Raw genomic sequence first — 21,854 nt, forward strand, 5'->3', positions numbered from 1 at the left:
ACCAGCTGACATCATGTCAGTGATTCTCTCGTTAACACAGGTGTGAGTGTTGACAAGGACAAGGCTGGAGATCACTCTGTCATGCTGATTGAGTTCGAATAACAGACTGGAAGCTTCAAAAGGAGGGTGGTGCTTGGAATCATTGTTCTTCCTCTGTCAAGCATGGTTACCTGCAAGGAAACACGTGCAGTCATCATTGCTTTCCACAAAAAGGGCTTCAAAGGCAAGGAAATTGCTGCCAGTAAGATTGCACCTAAATCAAACATTTATCGGATCATCAAGAGCTTCAAGGAGAGCGGGTCAATTGTTGTGAAGAAGGCTTCAGGGCACCCAAGAAAGTCCAGCAAGCGCCAGGACCGTCTCCTAAAGTTGATTCAGCTGCGGGATCGGGGCACCACCAGTACAGAGCTTGCTCAGGAATGGCAGCATGCAGGTGAGTGCATCTAAATGCACAATGAGGCGAAGACTTTTGGAGGATGCCCTGGTGTCAGGAAAGGCAGCAAAAAAGCCACTTCTCTCCAGGAAAAACATCAGGGACAGACTGATATTCTACAGTCAGGGATTGGACTGCTGGAGACTTGGGTAAAGTCATTTTCTCTGATGAATCCCCTTACAATTGTTTGGGGCATCTGGAAAAAAAGCTTGTCCTGAGAAAACAAAGTGAGCGCTACCATCAGTCCTTTGTCACGCCAACAGTAAAGCATCCTGAGACATTCATGTGTGGGGTTGCTTCTCAGCCAAGGGAGTGGGCTCACTCACAGTTTTGCCTAAGAACATAGCCATGAATAAAGAATGGTACCAACACATCCTCTGAGAGCAACTTCTCCCAACCATCCAGGAACAGTTTGGTGACGAACAATGCCTTTTCCAGCATAATGGAGCACCTTGCCATAAGGCAAACGTGATAACTAATTGGCTCGGGGAACAAAACATTGATATTTTGGGTCCATGGCCAGGAAACTCCCCAGACTTTAATCCCATTGAGAACTTGTGGTCAATTCTCAAGAGGCGGATGGACAAACAAAACCCCACAAATTCTGACAAACTTCAAGCCTTGATTATGCAAGAATGGGCTGCCATCAGGATGTGGCCCAGAAGTTAATTGACAGCATGCCAGGGCGGATTGCAGAGGTCTTGAAAAAGAAGGGTCAACACTGCAATATTGACTCTATGCATCAACGTTATGTAATTGTCAATAAAAGCTTTTGACACTTATGAAATGCTTATAATTATACTTCAGTATTCCATAGTAACATCTGACAAAAATGTCTAAAGACACTGAAGCAGCAAACTTTGTGGAAATTAATATTTGTGTCATTCTCAATTTTTGGCCACGACTGTACATATGTGAAAACGGTGCGTTTCCATGATCTGTGGTTAAAAATATGAAAAAGAAAGGTCCTAAAAAATGCTTCTCTTTGACAACAAAGGGTACATTAAAGCTGCAATATGTTAATTTTTGGGCGACCCAACCAAATTCACATAGAAATGTCAGTTTTAAATCTGTCATTATCTTTGAAAGCAAGTTTAATAAGTGGTAGATCTGCTCTATATGCGCTATTTCTATGCTTCCCATTCTTAAATATGTTTTTTTTGTCTTTTACATTCAGTTTTGTACACCAGCTTCAAGCAACTGAAAATACAATATTATTTTTATTGAAAAGATAATTCACAGTGGTTTAGATGGTACAATATTCTCTACATTGTCTATGCTTGTTTTGTTACATAAACTGAAATTAGGCGAACAATTAGAATTTTAGCAACCAGGGTATGGCGGAGAGATTACTGTATAGTCCACCTTTAAAATAAAAAAATAATGCCACATTCAAAACATTGGGAACTCGGAACTCAGAACTTGGATCTGACTTCAGTGCGATCAAGACAAATGGGAACAAAAAAAAAACTAGGTCCAACTAGAAAAAATAATTTTAAACTGTCATCCAACTAGAGATTCCAATTCGGAAACCTGAGCATCTATCTAGAGCTCTGACTTGAAGATCACTGATGTCATGATTTGACCAAAAGTATGTGGACACCCCTTCAAGTGGATTCGGTTATTTCAGCCACACCGGATGCTAACATGTGTATGTAATCGAGCACACATCCATGCAATCTCCGTAGACACATTGGCAGTAGAATGGCCTGTACTGAAGAGCTCAGTGACTTTCAATGTGACACTGTCATAGGATGGCCACCTTTCCAACAAGTCAGTTTGCTCTGCTAGTTTCCCCGGTCAACTGTAAATGCTGTTATTGTGAAATGGAAACGTCTAGGAGCAAAAACCTAGACATACGGCTCAGCCGTGAAGTGGTAGGCCACACAAGCTCACAGAACGGGACCGCCGAGTGCTGAAGCGCATAGCATGTAAAAATTGTATTTGGTTGCAACACTCACTATCAAGTTCCAAAGTGCTTCTGGAAGCTACGTCAGCGCAATAACTGTTTGTCAGGAGCTTCATGAAATAGGTTTCCATGGCCGCCACACACAAGTCCAAGATTACCATGCATAATGCCAAGCATTGGCTGGAGTGTTGTTAAGTTTGCCGCCATTGGACTCTGGGGCAGTGGAACACGTACGTTTGGTGGAAGAGGGATAATGGTCTAGGGTTGTTTTTCATCGTTCGGGCTGGGCCTCTTGGTTCCAGTGAAAGAAAATCTTTATGCTACAGCATGCAATGACATTCTAGACAATTCTGTGTTTCTAACTTTGTGGCAACAGTTTGGGGAAGGCCCTTTCCTGTTTCAGCATGACAATTCCCCCATGCACAAAGCAAGGTCCATACAGAAATGGTTTGTCGAGTTCAGTGTGGAAGAACTTGACTGGCCTGCACAGAGCCCTGACCTCAACCCCATCGAACAACTTTGGGATGAATTGGAATGGCGACTGCGAGCCAAGTCTAATCGCCCAACAGCAGTGCTCGACCTCACTAACACTCGTGGTTGAATGGAAGCAAGTCCCTGGAGCAATGTTCCAACATCTAGTGGAAAGTGTCTGTTGTAGCAGCAAAGGGGGGACTGACTCCACATTAATGCCCATGCTTTTGGGATGAGATGTTCGACTAGCAGGTGTCCACATAATTTTGTATTTGTACAAAAGTATGTGGACAAAAATATTGTATTGTGCTGGACATAATGAAAATGAGTTTGAAAGGTGGTGGAATTTCCCATTAATCTAGCCTGGGTTTCCAGATGAGTGCATCAAGAGAGGAGATGGAGAGAAATACACTTTTGACAATTGGGATGTAGTAAGGCTATAGCTAAATGGCTAGGTATTGGGCCACAACATGTGTTTGCAATCCGAGTTGCCCAGATGGACAAAAAAAAATATATATTCCACCGCTTTGAGCAGTGCATTACTACACACATGCCAGGAAGGTGGTGATTTGTGATTCCAACTCACATGGCGACTGCGAGCCATGTCTTCCCTAAACGATAGGAAAAGTCTGGCTTTTATACTGCTGGAAATTTTCCCAACCTTGATTCACAACACCTTGGACTGTCTAAGGCCATAAGGAGGCATTCAAGAACTCCGACTTTTACACAAGGGTCATTGCACCGCAAACTGTTTGCTACAAGATACAAAGGCCCAATTTATTTTATAGTACAGATGCAATGTTTTAATTCTAACAAATCATCAAAATTCATGAGGTATTGGCCTAATTCGGAGAAAACATTGCTCAGTAGGCCACACATCAGAACGTTTGAAGCAATTGTGGATCTTGAATACACCCCACTTTCATTTGTCAGTTGTGAATGACGTAAACCGAAATAACGGGCGCGGTGTTTGAACGTTGACAGTGTTCCAGAGAAACAAAGTAGCGAACCGTATAACATTTCTTGCACAGTCTTTGAAACAGTTACAAAGTAACTAATTTAGAATGGGTAGAAGAAGAAGCAGCACATTCTCAATTAAAAGGCGCGCTACTGAGGGTTTGGTGTTTGACGAATTCGGGTTTGCCCAGACTAAAAGAAAGGACCAAAAACTTCAACACCGATGTCACGATTACAGGTAGGCTTATTTACATTCAATTGCATTTCATTAATGACAATCAAGGTTTAGGATTGGAAGCAGGTTTATCAACAATGTTTTTAAGCCAGTTTTTGTTGGACAGGACTAGACTGGATGTGGCACTTGATCACGACCCTTAGTTTCATTACACACATTGTTCAAAGGCGTGTTCTGTAGGGAGAGTTTTCAGATCACCGATGCTCGTTCTGAACATTGACATGCATCACTTGCAGTACGGTTTAGGAAATATAAGAACCTTATCTTTCATATCAGCTAGAATACCAAAAGTTTATATTGATACACACCTTGATAGGGTAAATCAAATCACATTTATTTACGAAGCCCTTTTCACATCAGCCGATGTCACAAAGTCCTATATAGAACCCAGCCTAAAACCACAAACAGCAACCAATGCAGAAGCATGTTGGTTCGAGAAAAACTCTCTTGAAAGGCAGGAACCTAGGAAGAAACCTGAGAGGAACCAGGCTCTGAGGGTGGCCAGTCCTCTTCTGGTTGTGCCGGGTGGAGAATATAACAGTACATGGCCAAGATGTTCATAGATGACCAGCAGGGTCTAATAATAATAATAATCATAATGATCACAGTGGTTGTAGAGGGTGCAACAGATCAGCACCTCAGGAGTAAATGTCAGTTTGCTTTTCATAGCCGAGCATTCAGAGTTCGAGACAGCAGGTGCGAGAGAGTCGAAAACAGCAGTTCCGGGACAAGGTAGCACGGCCGGTGAACAGGTCAGGGTTCCATAGCCGCAGGCAAAACAGTTGCAACTGGAGCAGCAGCACGGCCAGGTGGACTGGGAAGGAGTCGTCAGGCCAGGTAGTCCTGAGGCAAAGTCCCAAGGCTCAGGTTTCTCCGAGAGGGGAGGAGGGAGAGAGAGAGAGGTACAGCGCATTAGAGGGAGCATACTTAAATGCACACAGGACACCGGATAAGACAGGAGAAATACTTCAGATATAACAGACTGAGCCTAGCCCCCCAACCCAAACTATTGCAGCATAAATACTGGAGGCTGAGACGAGGGGTCTGGAGACACTGGCCACGTCCGACTATAACCCTGGACAGGGCCAACCAGGCAGTATATAACCCCACCTACTTTGTCAAAGCACAGCCTCCACACCACTAGAGGGATATCAATAGATCACCAACTTACTACCCTACAAGGCTGAGTATAGCCCACGAAGATCTCCCCCACGGTACGAACCCAAGGGGGTCGCTAACCCAGACAGGAAAATCACGTCAGGGACTCAACCCACTCAAGTGATGCACCCCTCCTAGGGACAGCATGGAAGAGCGCCAGTGACTCAGCCCCCGCAATATGGTTAGAGGCAGAGAATCCCGGTGGAGAGAGGGGAACCGGCCAGGCAGAGACCGCAAGGAAGGTTCGTCGCTCCGGTGCCTTCCCGTTCACCCTCACGCCCCTGGGCCAGACTACACTCAATCATAGGACCTACTGAAGAGATGAGTCTTCAATGAAGACTTAAAGGTCAAGACTGAGTCTGTGTCTCTCACATGGATAGGCAGACCATTCCATAAAAATTGAGCTCTATAGGAGAAAGCCCTGCCTCCAGCTGTTTGCTTAGAAATTCTAGGGACAATTAGGAGGCCTGCGTCTTGTGACCGTAGCGGTACGTGTAGGTATGTACGACAGGACCAAATCAGAGAGATCGGTAGGAACAAGCCCATGTAATGCTTTGTAGGTAAACAGTAAAACCTTGAAATCAGCCCTAGCCTTAACAGGAAGCCAGTGTAGACGCTAGCACTGGAGTAATATAATAAAATCTTGATAACATTTTGATCAAGGTTCTGGTCAAGATTTTAGCAGCCATGTTTAGCACTAACTGAAGTTTATTTAGTGCTTTATCCGGGTAGCGCCGAGGTCCTTCACAGTTTTATTTGAGACGACTGTACAACCATCAAGATTAATTGTCAGATCCAACAGAACAGTGGTTCCCAAACGTTTTATTGTCTCGTACCCCTTTAAACATTCAACCTCCAGCTGTGTACCCCCTCTAGCACCAGGGTCAGCGCACTCTCAATTTTTTTTGTTGCCATCATTGTAAGCCTGCAACACACACTATACGATACATTTATTAAACATAAGAGTGAGTTTTTGTCACAACCCAACTCGTGGGAAGTGACAAAGAGCTCTTATAGGACCAGGGCACAAATAATAATGATCAATCATTTTGCTCTTTATTTAACCATACATATAAAACCTTATTCACAATTTTCAATGAACAAATTACTCACCACAGGTTAATGAGAAGGGTGTGCTTGAAAGGATGCACATAACTCTGCAATGTTGGGTTGTACTGGAGAGAGTCTCAGTCTTAAGTCATTTCCCAGACAGTCTGTGCCTGTGTTTAGTTTTCATGCTAGTGAGGGCCGAGAATCCACTGTCACATAGGTACGTTGTGCAAAGGGCATCAGCGTCTTAACAGCGTGATTTTCACAGAACCGCTTGTTGCAATTTCAATGTGGCTCTCTTGTTCAGATATCGGTAAGTGGACTAGAGGCAGGGCATGAAAGGGATAACGAATCCAGTTTGTGTCATCTGTGTCGAAAGTACCTGCGTAATTGCACACCCAACTCACTCATGTGGTTCGCTATATCACATTTGACATTGTCCGTAAGCTTGAGTTCATTTGCAAACACAAAGTCATACAATGATGGAAAGACTTGTGTGTTGTCCTTGTTAATGCAGACAGAAGAGCTCCAACTTCTTAATTATAGCTTCAATGTTGTCCCTCACATTGAATATAGTTGCGGAGTGTCCCTGTAATCCTAGATCCAGGCAAGGAAAATACATCGCACACAGAGGCCAGTCGTGTGAGAAACCCGTGATCATGCAAGTGGTCAGACAAGTGAAAATGATGGTCAGTAAAGAAAACTTTAAGCTAGTCTCTCAATTAAAAAAACGGTGTAATTACTTTGCCCCTTTAACTTCTGTATGTTCTAAAAGCGTTACATGGTCGCTGCTCATGTCATTGCATAGTGCAGAAAATACACGAGTTCAGGGGCCTTGCTTTAACAAAGTTAACCATTTTCACTGTAGTGTCCCAAAAATTATTTCAAGCTGTCAGGCATTCCTTTGGCAGCAAGAGCCTCTCGGTGGATGCTGCAGTGTACCCAAGTGGCATCGGGAGCAACTGCTTGCAGGCACGTTACCACTCCACTATGTCTCCTTGTAATGGCTTTTGCACCATCAGTACAGATACCAACACATCTTGACCACCAAAGTCCATTTGATGTCACAAGCTGTCCAGTACTTAAAAAATATCCTCTCCTGTTGTCCTGGTTTGCAGAAGAGGATGTCTTCCTTAATTGACCCCCCATAAACGTAAAGGACATATACCAGGAGCTGTGCCAGGCCCGCCACATCTGTTGACTCATCCAGCTGTAATGCATATAATTCACTGGCTTGTATGTGAAGCAGTAATTGTTTCAACACATCTCCTGCCATGTCACGGATGCATTGTGAAACAGTGTTGTTTGATGAAGGCATTGTCTATATAGCTTTTTTGGCCTTTTCCCTTAGCATTGCCCCAGCCATATCCGCGGCAGCAGGAATAATTAAGTCCTCGATAATAGCATGGGGCATGCCTGTCCTAGCCACTCAGTAGATCCCTATATAAAATATGCTTCTTACCCCTTCTTATTAATGGTATCTGTTGCTTTGGCTTCAGATACCATTAAAATCGCATGGCATGCTTTCGCTGTAAAGCCAATCGGACAATGCAGTTAGATAAACAAGACTTTAAGCTTTTAACCGATAAAAGACACGTGTATGTCCATAATTGCGCGGGCCATCCAATTTCACCGGAAGTTGTCAGCCCTTTAAGACACTGATGCCCTTTGCAACCACGTACAGTCAAAGTCGGAAGTTTACATACACCTTAGCCAAATACATTTAAACTCAGTTTTTCACAATTCCTGACATTTAATCCTAGTAAAAATATTCCCTGTCTTAGGTCAGGTAGGATCACCACTTTATTATAAGAATGTGAAATGTCAGAATAATATTAGAGAATTACTTATTTCATCTTTCGTTTCTTTCATCACATTCCCAGTGGGTCAGAAGTTTACATTCACTCAATTAGTATTTGGTAGCATTGCCTTTAAATTGTTTAACTTGGGTCAAACGTTTCGAGTAGCTTCCCACAATAAGTTGGGTGAATTTTGGCTCATTCCTCCTGTCAGAGCTGGTGTAACTGAGTCAGGTTTGTAGGCCTCCTTGCTCGCACACACTTTTTCAGTTCTGCCCACAAATTTTCCATGGGTTTGAGTTCAGGGCTTTTGGGATGGCCACTCCAATACCTTGACATTGTTGTCCTTAAACCATTTTGCCACAACATTGGAAGTATGCTTGGGGTCATTGTCCATTTGGAAGACCCATTTGCGACCAAGCTTTAACTTACTGACTGATGTCTTGAGCTGTTACTTCAAAATATCCACATAATTTTCATCCTCACGATGCCATCTATTTTGTGATGTGCACCAGTCCCTCCTGCAGCAAAGCACCCCATAACATGATGCTACCACCCCAGTGCTTCACGGTTGGGATGGTGTTCTTCGGCTTGCAAGCCTCCCCCTTTTCCCTCCAAGCATAACAATGGTCATTATGGCCAAACAACAGTTCTATATTTGTTTCATCAGACCAGAGGACATTTCTCCAAAAAGTACGATCTTTGTCTCCATGTGCAGTTGCAAACCGTAGTCTGGCTTTTTTATGGCGGTTTTGAAGCAGAGGCTTCTTCCTTGCTGAGCGGCCTTTCAGGTTATTCCTGAGCGGTATGACGGCTGCGTGGTCCCATGGTGTTTATACTTGCGTACTATTGTTTGTAGAGATGAACGCGGTACCTTGAGGCATTTGGAAGTTGCTCCCAAGGATGAACCAGACTTGTGGAGGTCTACAATTTTTTTCTGAGGTCTTGGCTGATTTATTTTGATTTTACCATGGTGTCAAGCAAAGAAGCACTGAGTTTGAAGGTAAACCTTGAAATACATCCACAGGTTCACCGCCAATTGACTCAAATGATGTCAATTAGCCTATCAGAAGCTTCTAAAGCCATGACATGACTTAGTGTATGTAAACATCTGACCCACTGGAACTGTGATACAGTGAAATAATCTGTCAGTGAACAATTGTTGGAAAAATTACTTGTGTCATGCACAAAGTAGATGTCCTAACCTACTTGCCAAAACTACAGTTTGTTAACAAGAAATTTGTTGAGTGGTTGAGAAACGAGTTTTAATGACTCCAACCTAAGTGTATGTAAACTTTCGACTTCAACTGTACTTATGTGAGAGTAGTTTCTCGGCCCTCACTAGCATGAAAACTAAATACAGGCACAGACTGTGTGTAAAATGTTTTTAAGACTGAGACTCTCTCCAATACAACCCAACATTGCAGAGTTATGTGCATCCTTTCAAGCACACCCTTCTCATTAACCTGTGGTGAGGTATTCATAAATATGGTTTTATATGTAAGATGGTTAAATAAAGAGCAAAATTGATTATTATTTGTGCCCTGGTCTCTAAGAACTCTTTGTCACTTCCCACGAGCCGGCTTGTAACTCACACTCATTCGTGTGTGTGTCTGTGTGTGTGTGGCAGGCAATGATGGCAAAAAACAACCTGGTGCTAGAGTGAGTATGCAGCTGGAGGTTAAATGTTTGAAGGGGTACGGGACTATGAGTTTGGGAACCACTGATCTTGGGTATTACGCAAGGTTCAATTTAGTTAGTTGGTTAACTGTTTTTTTTGTACTCTGACGTCCTTGGGTAGGTGGAGGGAGTCTGGAAGGGAATCTGGGAATCTTTGGGTTGTCTGAGAATTTATAGCACAGCTTTTGATCCTTGGTTCGTGCCTAAACAGATTATTTGTTGCGATTGCAAACGTACTAAAATGGTGGTCCAATAGTCCAGGATTATGAGGAAAAACATTAAGATACACAATGTTTATTCCTCTGGACAAAACTAGGTAAATTGAAATTTGCTATCTTAAATGTTAGCAACTCCTCTGCCTTTGCGGGATATCACATCAAAATGGTGATTACTTCATTGACTATAACTGTCTTGGAAGTGAGGGATCTAACATTAAGTAGCCCTATTTTGAGATGAGATATTACAATCTCTTTCAGCAATGATAGGAATGGGGGTCTTTATTCCAGTGAGATTGAGAGGTCCTGTATCAACAAACTCACTTCCTTGACAACTTCCTTCACGACAGCTCTGCGCTGCTGGCGCAAGAAATATAAATCCCTGACTTCTACAGAGGTCATGTCAGAATGACCATGTAAAGCCTTTAGGTGTATTTTAATTCACGGGCCATATGCTTCGAAAGATGCATTTTCGTGTCTTTTTATTGACATTTCTAAAAGTTAAAATACAGCATCTGGATTGTATTTTGTGGTCGAAGTTAATGGCTGAGAACTGTAGGGAGAAGGCAGACTCCACCTAGAATTTTCAATAGCTAGACTGGATTGGACATGCGCATTCAAAGAAGAGAAGAATTGTTTCTTTTGAACTGACTGTTTCTCCCCCAGTTACCCCCAACTCAACGCCCGTAGGGTGAAGGAATTGTGTGAGCTTCTTAGTTACTGGAATGGATCCAGTTTCATCTGCAGAAGCCAGGTATTTTGTCCTACTGAATGTATTATAGAACACCATTTGCAACATATTAAATGAATAGGCTATGTTTAGATTAGACCTTCCTTAGGCAGTTGTTTGCCAAACAGCCTATGCATTATTGACTTGTTTTAAATGGTGCACCTTCAAGTGGTCACATGACACAGTGAAAGTTTCTTACAACAGATCTGGAACATTTCAGTTATCACACTATTTTTAAACATATTTTGTAGGACATTGGCCACATTCTTTCCCTTTTCAGATCGAACGGTTTATGAGAATGGGAATCCCTCCAGCTTTAAGAGGGCGAGTGTGGAAGTGCCTTCTCAACATTGACAAACTAAGAGAATCCAGTGCTTTTAACTATCAGGTGCAGTCCCATAACCACTGTACATATCATTTTCAAAAGTACACTCTAGACTGGCACTTGCATTATTGAAAAGCAAAACAATTTTCCTCCTCCATAGCCTACTTCTACAGTGACACATTTAAGAGACATAGGCCAATTGTTTTATTTAGTTGTGTATTCACTCAATGTCAGAAATGTTTGGATGAGATCCGAGGGCCCCTGGTTGACCTGGGAGTTAGTGAATACGGCATCATCTCAGCCATAGCTACTTTGAATGACACAGAGAATGACCTGGGGTCCAACCAACTTCCCTCCCGCTGTCCCCCGGACTTGGCCTACTCCAGTGCAGATGTCACCATCTTTCGTCAGATCGCTCTGGATCTGCGTGAGTTATGGGATATTCTGTAGACCCCCTTTTCTCTGTACTGACAGTACGTTTTCTCTGCACATCTGGGATATGAATGGCTGATTGCATTTGACTCTTATCTTTGTACAGAAAGATCCTTCCCAACCCATCGCACCCTGATGGGCGAGAGTCCTGAGGCAATAGAAGGCCAAGCCAAGCTCTTCCGAGTCCTCATCGCCTACGCAAAGTACAACCCTAAGATTGGGTATAGCCAAGGTACAGTAAGGGGAACTGACTGTTGGCAATCATGTAGCCGTATGCACGCAAGCACCAATTTGGAACGATGCTGTTTAAATAATGCTGGGGCTGTTTGATGGAGGCACAGATGCATGTATGCAATAACTGTAGTTTTGTCATTAAACAAATCCTTTTGAATTACAATATTCCTTGTTAATGTACTTTCATGACATCCAAAAACAATTCACCTACCATGAAGTTGGTAGTAACATTTTAAGTTCCATACTTCAGCCACTTGGGGGCAGAAGAGTCTAAGTAGACGTTGAGCTGGTACGGCACCATGCTGCCAAGCTAATCACACAAACATTTCCAATAATACATCATGTGTTAAAAAATTACCTGCATGGTTGACATTGGTGTGTGTGTGTGTTCCCATATTTTATCCATATTAGTAGTGCCTTATTATTGACTGTTCATATCTTTATCAGGAATGTCATACATCGCTGCAGTGCTTCTTATGCACCTAAGTGAAGAGGAGGCCTTCTGGGCCTTGGGAGTTCTTCTAGAGAAGCCTAAATATCTGTCAGAGCTGTTTGACCTCTCCGGGGAGAAGTGAGAATGTCCTTTCAAAGCGTATCACATTATGAATATTTGTATTAATGACATGAAGCAGCATACTTGCTGAAGTACTATATTTGACTGGTCTTTGCTTTCTAATGTTAGGATCCAGCATCAAGCGATGGTGTTTCACCAGTTCTTCAAACACAGGAAACCTCAGCTCTTCAAGCACATAGTAAGTGTGAGGACCCAGCTCTCTGCGTACAACTTGTAGTAGCTCTTAGGCACAAATCTCATATTGAGAGGATTTTAAAAAAGATATGTTATCCAGGGATATCTGGAGGGGAATCTGCTTGGTGACTGAACATGCCTCAAATGTAGGGCTCTTCTCATCACTCTTCCACTGTGCATTCCTCTCTAAAATCCCATGGCTTTCCTACAAAGACCATCATCATCACTGCAGCACATTGTCCTCAGGGACTGGGTTTTACTACTAGATTCACAGCTGCTTCCCAGTAACAGTCTGAGCTCATGTACGGAAAGAGGTTTGGCCATGTTGGTGTCACACAGCTTTATCCTGGAAATGGCAGCAGTAAAAGCTATTTGCTTACAGATGCCTCCTGCTTTATGTCAGAAGTGGGAAGCTGTGTGTCTATGATGTCTCTGAAAGCAGCTACCCCTCAGCACAGTTTTAGCTAAGTAATGAAATCTTGGTCTGTGAGTGAAATATGGAAGTTCCTTCACCAGCTCGGACCATCCCATTGCTCTCAGCTCTCGAGTCCCACTACCCTCTCTTTACCTGCAGCCTTAGGCCCCTTTAAATGAGAGACTAAACCTCTCTGCTGCTTGACTCTCTCTTGAGAGATTTTCTATTTCTCAGTGTTGACTCAGCACGTCTCAGAGAAAAGCTGCCCATTCAGTGCCGGCGGCCTGCACACCACAGCGGCTTAAATGCACTCGAGTGAATGTTTCTAATGCCTTATTTGAAGTACCAAGACCAGCATTTTACCACTGACTCTTGATAGAGCTCTGCTTAAAAGTTTATTTTATTAGTTTTCAACTTGCAACTTTCTGTTCCTAAATTCTCTTCTTTCTTTTCTTTAAGGAGGATGTAAGGGTTTCGTCCATCCATTTTGTTATGCCTTGGTTCCTAACCCTGTTCACCTCCCTGCCCTGCTGGGACTCTGTGCTGGCCATATGGGACCTCATCATGTTGCATGGTAATACTAACAGGGAGGTACAGACTTTGGGATTCTGTAACCACTTTGTCATTATGTACATTATAGTTATCATTTTTCACCCTACCTTTTAGCCTCTGCCTCACACTTCAGAATCAGGAGATGGCTCCTGCCCTATTAGCTGTTCTGGCTCGCACAAGCTTAGCAAGGCCACCCACCTACATAATATAATATCTTATACAGTGCAAATTACAATACAACATATGTAAAAATGGATGTGTCTCTTCACAGTCCCTGTTGTGCTGTAAGGTGTTCTTTTTATCTGGTTTTATTACTAGCTTGAGTTACCTGGGGAGGCAGAGTTCCATGTAGTCATGGCTCTATTTAATACTGTGCGTTTCTGGTCTGGACCTGGGGACTGTGAACAGACCTCTGTTCGAATGTCCTGTGTTGTACCGATGAGTATCTGAACTGAATGCCAACTGCTTGAACAGACCGTTCGGTACCATCAACACATCGCACAAAGACCAACAGCAATCAATCTTTCGTCAACTTTGAGCCAGGAGAGATTGACATGAATGTTACTGACATTTGCCCTCCGTGTACATCTAAGTGCCATAAGTGCTGCTCTATTCTAGGGGTATTGCAGTTGGTCCATGTCCCCCTTTATCGCACATGACCTACACAACTGGGCTATAGTCCAGGTGTGACAACTAGGAGCTGTCTGGTCGACTGAGCTGTCAAGAAAGCAGAGCGACGCCTTATCATGAACATACCTTTTCCATTTGAGCAACCATTAAGTGTATATGTTTTGTCCATGACAGCTTGCTATCTAGGGTTACACCCAGCAGTTTAGTCTCCTCAAATTGCTCAATTGCCACATTATTCAATAATAGATTTAAATGCGATTTTTGTGTTGAGGGCATGATTTGTCCCGATAACGATGCTATTCGTTTTTGATTATTTAGCACCAGCTTATTGCTTGTTACCATTCTAAAACTGATTGGAGCTCTGTTAGTGTCATTTATTTGACATTCATTGCCGACGTGTATACTGTTGAGTCGTCAGCATACATAGACACACAGGCTTTAGTCAAGATCAATAGAAGGTCATTAGTAAAAACAGAACAACAATGGCCCAAGCCGGCTGGCCTGCGGTACACCACACTCAACCGAATTTGCATTTGAGGCATCCATTAAAGAAAACCCTCTGTGTTCTATTAGATTGGTAACTCTCAATCCTTAAGGCAGAGGATGTAAATCCATAACGCCTAACTTTTCAGCAACATGTTATGATCAATGACATCAAAAGCTGCACTGAAGTCTAACAAAACAGCTCCCACAATCTTCTTACTATCAATTTCTTTCAGCAAATCATCAGTATCAGTGCCAAGCATGTTCAGTCCCCTTCCCTATAAGCATGCTGAAGGTCTGTTAATGGTCTGTTAATTTGTTTTCTGTAAAATAACTTTTATTTGGTAAAGTTTGCTGAGCACTGGTAACAGGCTGTTTGAACCTTATTAACCTTATTAAAAAATGTTTTTTTGCCCCTTTTCCCCCCCAATTTCGTAGTACCAACTATTAGTAGTCGCTATCTTGTCTCATCGCTACAACTCCCGTACGGGCTCGGGAGAGACGAAGGTCGAAAGTCATGCGTCCTCCGAAACACAACCTAGCGCTGCGATGCAGTGCCCTAGACCACTGCGCAACCTGGGAGGCTGAACCTTTTTTAAAGGGTTCTCTGCTTTTCTTGGGCAGCAGAATTACCTTTGCCTTGCTCCAAGCCTGAGGGCACACACCGTCTTCTAGGCTTAAATTGAAGATGTGGCAAACCAGATTCGCAATGTATTCCACTACCGTCTTCAGCAATTTACCATCCAGGTTGTCGGTACAAGGTGGCTTGTCCAAAAATGTTTTCAACTCTTCCACATTCCCTTTGCGGAACTCAAAACTACAGCGACTCTCATTATTTTGTCTGTTATACATTCATATGAAGGCTCAATGTTTGTTTTTTGCTAATCTTGTCAACAAAAAGTTTGATTTGTTTGCTTTCTAGAGTTTTCATTATACTGACGGTCATTGACTAAATGGCCCCAGATCTGTTTGTGCTGTTTTGCCAGCTGTATTTCTAGTTCCTTTGTGTACAGGCCTCTCTGCTGTGTTCCGTACTGGTCTCACCATCATTCAGCTGCTGGAGTCTCGTCTAATGAACCTGACTGACGAGGCTGCCGTGCTACCCCTGCTGCTAAGGGTACCTGTGGATGTGTGAGTGTTACGTCATCCTTATTCAAAAACACAGACTTGGGCCCACACAGTAGTTTTAAATCATCATAGGCAACATTATATACATTTGCTTTTAGTGGACAGCCATTTTAGTTCTGGTTTTCAATACAAGCGTCTCTTAAATAGACTTGTCTTGCGCAAATCAGTCAATATAGTGTCAGTAGTTAAACATATTTTGTTGACGTCTAGCGTTCCCTATGGAAACATGGCAAGGGCACTGGGTTTGTGTACATAACAGTGGCTGGCCAGTTCATGATGTGAAGCAGTTATCATATTTGTTTTAATATCTTAACCAAATCCTTTTAATCATTCTCTTGCCTGCCTCTCTTTTGAAGAAATATTTCTCTACAATGTTTACTTTGGCCAAAGAACTGTGGATTAGCCTCTTGTTACTGTGGGATGAACAGCATTGAGTCCCATGAGCATGTTAATCAATGGAGTTTAAGAGCTCTTTGATTTCCAGGCTTTGTTTTATTGGATTTGGGGAGTCGTTATAGCAACGGTGCCTTGCTAATGTTTTGTTGGTGTCCTTGTAGGATTTAGATGGCATATTAGGGACCTACTGGATGTTTATTGATTTTGCCCAACTTGGGATTGTTGTAGGTCTCGACTAGTATATTTAACTTGCTTTTCTATTAGAAGCATTACTTTACAAAGCAATATACAATTTAGATTGGTTATGAAATAACTTCAGTTTCTTTGAGGATGTTTTCTGCAAAACAAGTCATTAATTTGTGTTGTTCACATTTGAATATTTTGCCTTTGTGACAGTTGTCAGCAGGCACCGAGCCACATGCCACATTGAAGGGCTCTTGTTTCTAGCTTGGCATCTGTGTGCCAGCCCAGTGAGGTCATGGCTAAGTGGTTTCTCTGTCTCAGACCAGGATCCTCTTACGAAAGGAAGAAACAAGCTACCTGAAACCACAGCCTGTCTCGTCCAGTAGGAGTGGGGGGAGGGGAAGCAGAAAGTATATGGTCAGAGAGTCATCTATACAGAGGGATTAGGCTATGAGCAGTCAGCCGGTTAGATTACAGCATAAAAACATCCTCTCTCACCCCATTGAGAATGTCATATTTTCAGGAGACCTGATTTAACCCTGGCTTTAACTCAAAATCCTTGGCCGTGGTCAGGCTCTCCTATCTGCTTTAATACAGAGTGGAGAAGGTGGACAAGTGAAATGCCACTAGACAATCATCTGATTAACGAAGGACTTTCTTTCATCCATTTAATCTATTGGTTTCTGTCCATCACTGCCCACCCCTTCCCCCTTATCTCCATTCAGGCCTATTGACACGTCCCTCTGCCTGAGGAGTTGACAGCTCATTTGTTTGCTACCTTTCACTGACAAGCCCACATCAATGCAACCACTTTTTCACGGTGCTTTATGTAAGAGCCAGCATGATGTGAGGCATAGGGACAAGCTCTGTCCCAGCTCAAAGGGCTTTTTAACAGGATGCTTTTGTAACCATGATATACAGTGCATTCGGAAAGTATTCAGACCCTTTCCCTTTTTCCACATTTTGTTATGTTACAGCCTTTTTCTAAAATTGATTAAATGTTTTTTCTGAACAATCTACCCACAATTCCCCATAATGACAAAGCAAAAACAGATGTTTGCAAATTTACTAAAAATAAGAAACGGATACCTTATATACATGCGTAAGTGTTCAGACCCTTTGCTATGAGACTCGAAATTGAGCTCAGGTGCATCCTGTTTCCATTGATCATCCTTAAGATGTTTCTACAACTTGATTGGAGTCCACCTGTGGTAAATTCAATTGATTGGACAAGATTTGGAAAGGAACACACCTGTCTATATAAGGTCCCACAGTTGACAGTGCATGTCAGGGCAAAAACAAAGTCATGAGATCGAAGGAATTGTCCGTAGAGCTCCAAGACAGGATTGTGTCGAGGCACAGATCTGGGGAAGGGTACCAAAAAATGTCTGCAGCATTGAAGGTCCCCAAGAACACAATGGCCTCCATCATTCTTAACTGAAGAAGTTTAGAACCACCAAGACTCTTCCTAGAGCTGGCCGCCTGGCCAAACTCAGCAATCGGGAGAGAAGGATCTTGGTCAGGGAGGTGACCATGACCCCGATGGTCACTGTGACAGAGCGCTAGAGTTCCTCTGTGGAGATGGGATAACCTTCCAGAAGGACAACCATCTCTGCAGCACTCCACCAATCAGGCCTATATGGTAGAGTGGCCAGACAGAAACCACTCCTCAGTAAAAGGCACATGACAACCCGCTTGGAGTTTGCCAAAAGGTACATGAAGGACTCTGACCATGAGAAACAAAATTCTCTGGTCTAAAGAAATCAAAATTGAACTCTTTGGCCTGAATGCCAAGTGTCACGTCTGGAGGAAACCTGGCACCATCACTACTGTGGAGCATGGTGGTGGCAGCATCATGCTGTGGGGATGTTTTTCAGTGGAAAGGAATGGTACACTAGTCAGGTTCGAGGGAAAGATGTACAGAGAGATCCTTGATGAAAACCTGCTCCAGAGCACTCAAGACCTCAGACTGGGGTGAAGGTTCACCGGACAACGACCCAACGGGACAATGACAGGACTAAGCACACAGCCAAGACACGCAGCAGTGGCTTTGGGACAACGACCCAACAGGACAATGACAGGACTAAGCACACAGCCAAGACACGCAGGAGTGGCTTTGGGACAAGTCTCTGAATGTCCTTGAGTTGCCCAGCCAGAGCCTGCACTTGACCCCGATCGAACATCTTTGGAGAGACCTGAAAATAGTTGTGCAGTGACGCTCCCCATCCAAACTGACAGAGCTTGAGGATCTGCAGAGAAGAATGGGAGAAGTTCCCCAAATACAGGTGTGCCTAGCTTGTGTCATACCCAAGAAGACTCGTGACTGTAATCACTGTCAAAAGTACTGAGTAAATGGTCTGAATACTTTATAAAATAATTTTGAAAACATTTCTAAAATGTTGTTTTTGCTTTGTCATTATGGGGTATTGTGTGTAGATTGTTGAGAAAAAAACTATCAATTTTAGAGTAAGGCTGTAACATAAAATGTGAGTGAAATCAATACTTTCAGAATGCGCTGTATCAAAGGTTTGACTATTGCCATTGAGTCTTGAGGGCAATTCAATTTAGCATGTTTTTCTTCTTCTCCCACCTATAAAGCCAACTGCCATGTATTGCTTCAAACTGATGTGATGGCTGATCAAAGTTGAATGAGGAGGAGATGATTTTAGGAAGCTTTTCGGTACTAATGTAAGGCCCCTTTTTGTCCCCAACCAGCTCTCAGCACTGTGTCCTGCTCCCAGCCCTGTGGAGCACAGAGGTACAGGAGTGGGAGATCAAGTGCATGAACAGCCTGGTGTTGGAAGAGACCGAGGGACACCACTTAGGTAACACACACACGCACATAAATCAAATGACATTTATTTGTCACATGCGCCGAATACAACAGGTGTAGAAATGATCACAAGCCCTTAACCGACACACATTGTTGTAGTGGTACAATTAAATTACTCTACCGGACTTCCTCCTGCGTTCTGTGTTTGACCAATGACAGGCCCTGATGCTGCAATGGGAAAAGTGGGTGGGAAACTAAAGGATAAGTGGGAAGGTCTGACAGAGTAACCTGAGATGGTCTTTCACTCTGCACAGTCCTCAGTGTCCAGGCCTTATCTGGTGGTCCATGATAGTCATGGATTTGGTTGGGTGAGTTTGTAAGACATTTGTTCATCCTGACTAAATGTCAGAGCTGTTTTACTTGGACCCTGGGGATGATTCACAAACCTCAATGTAATGTATGCGCTTTGTGTCGCCAATTTTGTCAAGATCGATGACAAAAAGTGAAATGGACGATTCTCTGTCGTTCTCCTCTTTTCTTTCTACCCTCTCTTTTTGTCCTTTTCGCTTTGTAGAAAATTGGTTGATACACCATTTAGATCATGTGCTCACTCTTTGGAGTTCATAGTTTTTGTTTTCAGTGATGACTTGAAGCGTTTTTACAGGAACTTTGACATGACGACTCACTGCCTTGCCGCTCAGCCCTGTGGGTGGTGCTTTAACCCATGTTACTAATGGATGACAGTGATTTTAGCATTCAGAGATGAACTGGGTTAGGCCAGACCCTTTGTATGTGTGAGAGATCATCATTCCCTCCCCTTCAGCTGCGGTGACTAGCCATCATCCTGGCATAGTCTCAGGCACAGTAAGTATGATAATTTCTCTGAGAGTGAAATGGCTCCTTGATTAGCTGCTATGCGCTCTGTGCTGATCTGATCCCAGGTCTTACATTACCGCTGTCGCCAGCATGAGCAACACTTTAAATCCCCTTAGATTTCAGTCGCGTCGCCGTGTTTGTGTCCACTCTCTTGGCAGACAAAATATTTTGAGTTATTCAGTACCTGGCTCGACATGCCCCCTCCCTATTGTAATTTTATCTTCACACCAGACATGCTGGAATGCCATCTGACACGTGAGCACTGTCAGCTCTGAGTCACAGCCTGGCTCTGACTGGGAGAGACTCCTGGAGGCCCTGTCAGTGAGTCACATTATGGCTGCAAAATGGCTGCCGCAGACCCTGTTGTCAGTGAGGATCAGTCTGGACCAGGGGCCCCACTGTAAAGCTAATTGAAAGGCTCAGCACAGCAGCAGATTTTACTATGTGAATCTCTCATCAGGCTGTTGTGTGTGTGTGAGTCAGGATGAGTCATCCACACTACCTGCTTTTTAGCTAGCTGCCTCTCTTGCTCCAGGTGGAAAGGAGCTAAATCAAAAGCCCCTCAGTAACCAGGCCTTCAGAGCCAGCATCCTCCAGTCTGCAGTCCTTTTTGACAACCTGCACTATAGATACTATGACAGACTGAGGAATTCCAAAAAAGGATGGAACTGTTTTGGGTACACAAGAGTCTAGATTTTTCAGAACCAGTTACATTTGTTTTTTTTTACTGGAAGTGTTAATTAAGGTTTGTTTTAATGATTAACAGCACTTGACAGGCCTGTCCATTCTAGAGTATGAGTATAGATGGTTGGTGTTTCTCTGACGTGAGTTTTCAGCTGATGACGAGTATAGCGCTCTTGCTTTCTGTCCTCAATGAAGCAGTCATCTCTCTACCGCTATGAATTAATTACAACATTCACTTTGTCTCCTATCCTCACCAACTGTGCCAACACCTTTATCGCCACTGATATCGTACAGACATGAGATTCTACTCTAAAATAGCTTGTTTTGAAATGTGCATTAAATGGCAGACATCAATATAGACTTAAAGATAAATAATTTAGGTAGTAGTGTGTTTTGGAGCTATGAGTTCTAGCTGCTACCTCCTGTGTTGAAGCAGGATTGTATTCTGCTTGTGTGAGCTAGCTTGCTTGCTGCTCTGGCCCTCTGGTCTGGTGCTAGACCTTTAGTCAGCACAACAGTGATAGCAGGTATTTCTCTTTTTCTCGTCCTCTCCCTCTCAGCATGTTGTTCCTCTGCTCGTTCAATGACTCAGCTGCTTTCTGAGGCTTTAAAAAAAGTGCTGCTAGGGCCACTTTCACCTGTAGGACTGATCTGGACTTTGTTCTGTATAAGCAAAGAACAGCTTTCCTGGGTTACAATATTTGAGTCTGCATCATTGAGGCGTATTTGGTAACCACAATGAACATATTTAGCTGCAGAATTGTGATAGTTTTATATAAGACTTCAAGAGGTCAGAATGCGTTTTCCCTGTGTTACCTGTGTTACCTGTGCATATATAAAGTTTAGGCTTTTTTTGTAAGGTCATATCCATTTAGGGTTGTACAGGTGAATGAATGACCTCTGAGAAGATTTCAGAGATTCTGCATGACTGCGCTGAATGTTTGTCACCTTGGATAAAGTGAGATGAGGGATATTTTTTATATGGTGAGGTTTGCACTATACATGAAAAATGAGCTGGTTACAAAAAGCTCTGTTTGCATTGTATTGTTCTGTCCCTGGTCTAGCAGAGGTATGTTTCTCTGTAACCGAGGAGGCTTGCTGCTTTCTGATCACAGGCCCTGACTCAAGTCAATGCAGTTATTTATAGTAATTTTGGAGAAATGTTCCATCTCACCTGCCCACTCAGCTTATCCATTGCCCCCTCCTCCCATAGTCCTGCCCTGGCCCAGCATGGTTGTGATTCACCCCTGTACAGCTGTGTCCTCATCAAAGTGGTGAGAAGTTGACCTGATGAGCAGTGGCTCAGTGAGGGAGCTTTAGGCTGAAGCTCAATCAGGTTAGAAAGGTGACGTTCCTTC

The 21,854-nt window shown here is 43.2% G+C and overlaps 1 protein-coding gene across 3 annotated transcripts in view; it reads left to right on the top strand.

Moving 5' to 3' along the window:
* Nucleotides 1–3,698: 3,698 nt before the first annotated feature.
* si:ch211-266k8.4 (carabin) overlaps nt 3,699–21,854 on the top strand; it is a 50,072-nt gene continuing 31,916 nt past the window's right edge. Inside the window, exons 1-10 of one of the 3 annotated variants that reach the window (XM_031801967.1) lie at nt 3,699–4,008; nt 10,574–10,661; nt 10,918–11,025; nt 11,197–11,389; nt 11,501–11,626; nt 12,076–12,199; nt 12,311–12,380; nt 13,251–13,365; nt 15,470–15,587; nt 18,879–18,988. In XM_031801967.1, the coding sequence (XP_031657827.1) occupies nt 3,878–4,008; nt 10,574–10,661; nt 10,918–11,025; nt 11,197–11,389; nt 11,501–11,626; nt 12,076–12,199; nt 12,311–12,380; nt 13,251–13,365; nt 15,470–15,587; nt 18,879–18,988 (1,183 nt within the window). In that variant the 5' untranslated portion in view covers nt 3,699–3,877. The remainder of the gene's footprint in view (nt 4,009–10,573; nt 10,662–10,917; nt 11,026–11,196; nt 11,390–11,500; nt 11,627–12,075; nt 12,200–12,310; nt 12,381–13,250; nt 13,366–15,469; nt 15,588–18,878; nt 18,989–21,854) is intronic. The other 2 variants (XM_031801968.1, XM_031801969.1) reach the window with 2 other exon arrangements.

This window comes from Oncorhynchus kisutch, linkage group LG22, assembly GCF_002021735.2.
Source record: "Oncorhynchus kisutch isolate 150728-3 linkage group LG22, Okis_V2, whole genome shotgun sequence".
Lineage (NCBI taxonomy): Eukaryota > Metazoa > Chordata > Actinopteri > Salmoniformes > Salmonidae > Oncorhynchus > Oncorhynchus kisutch.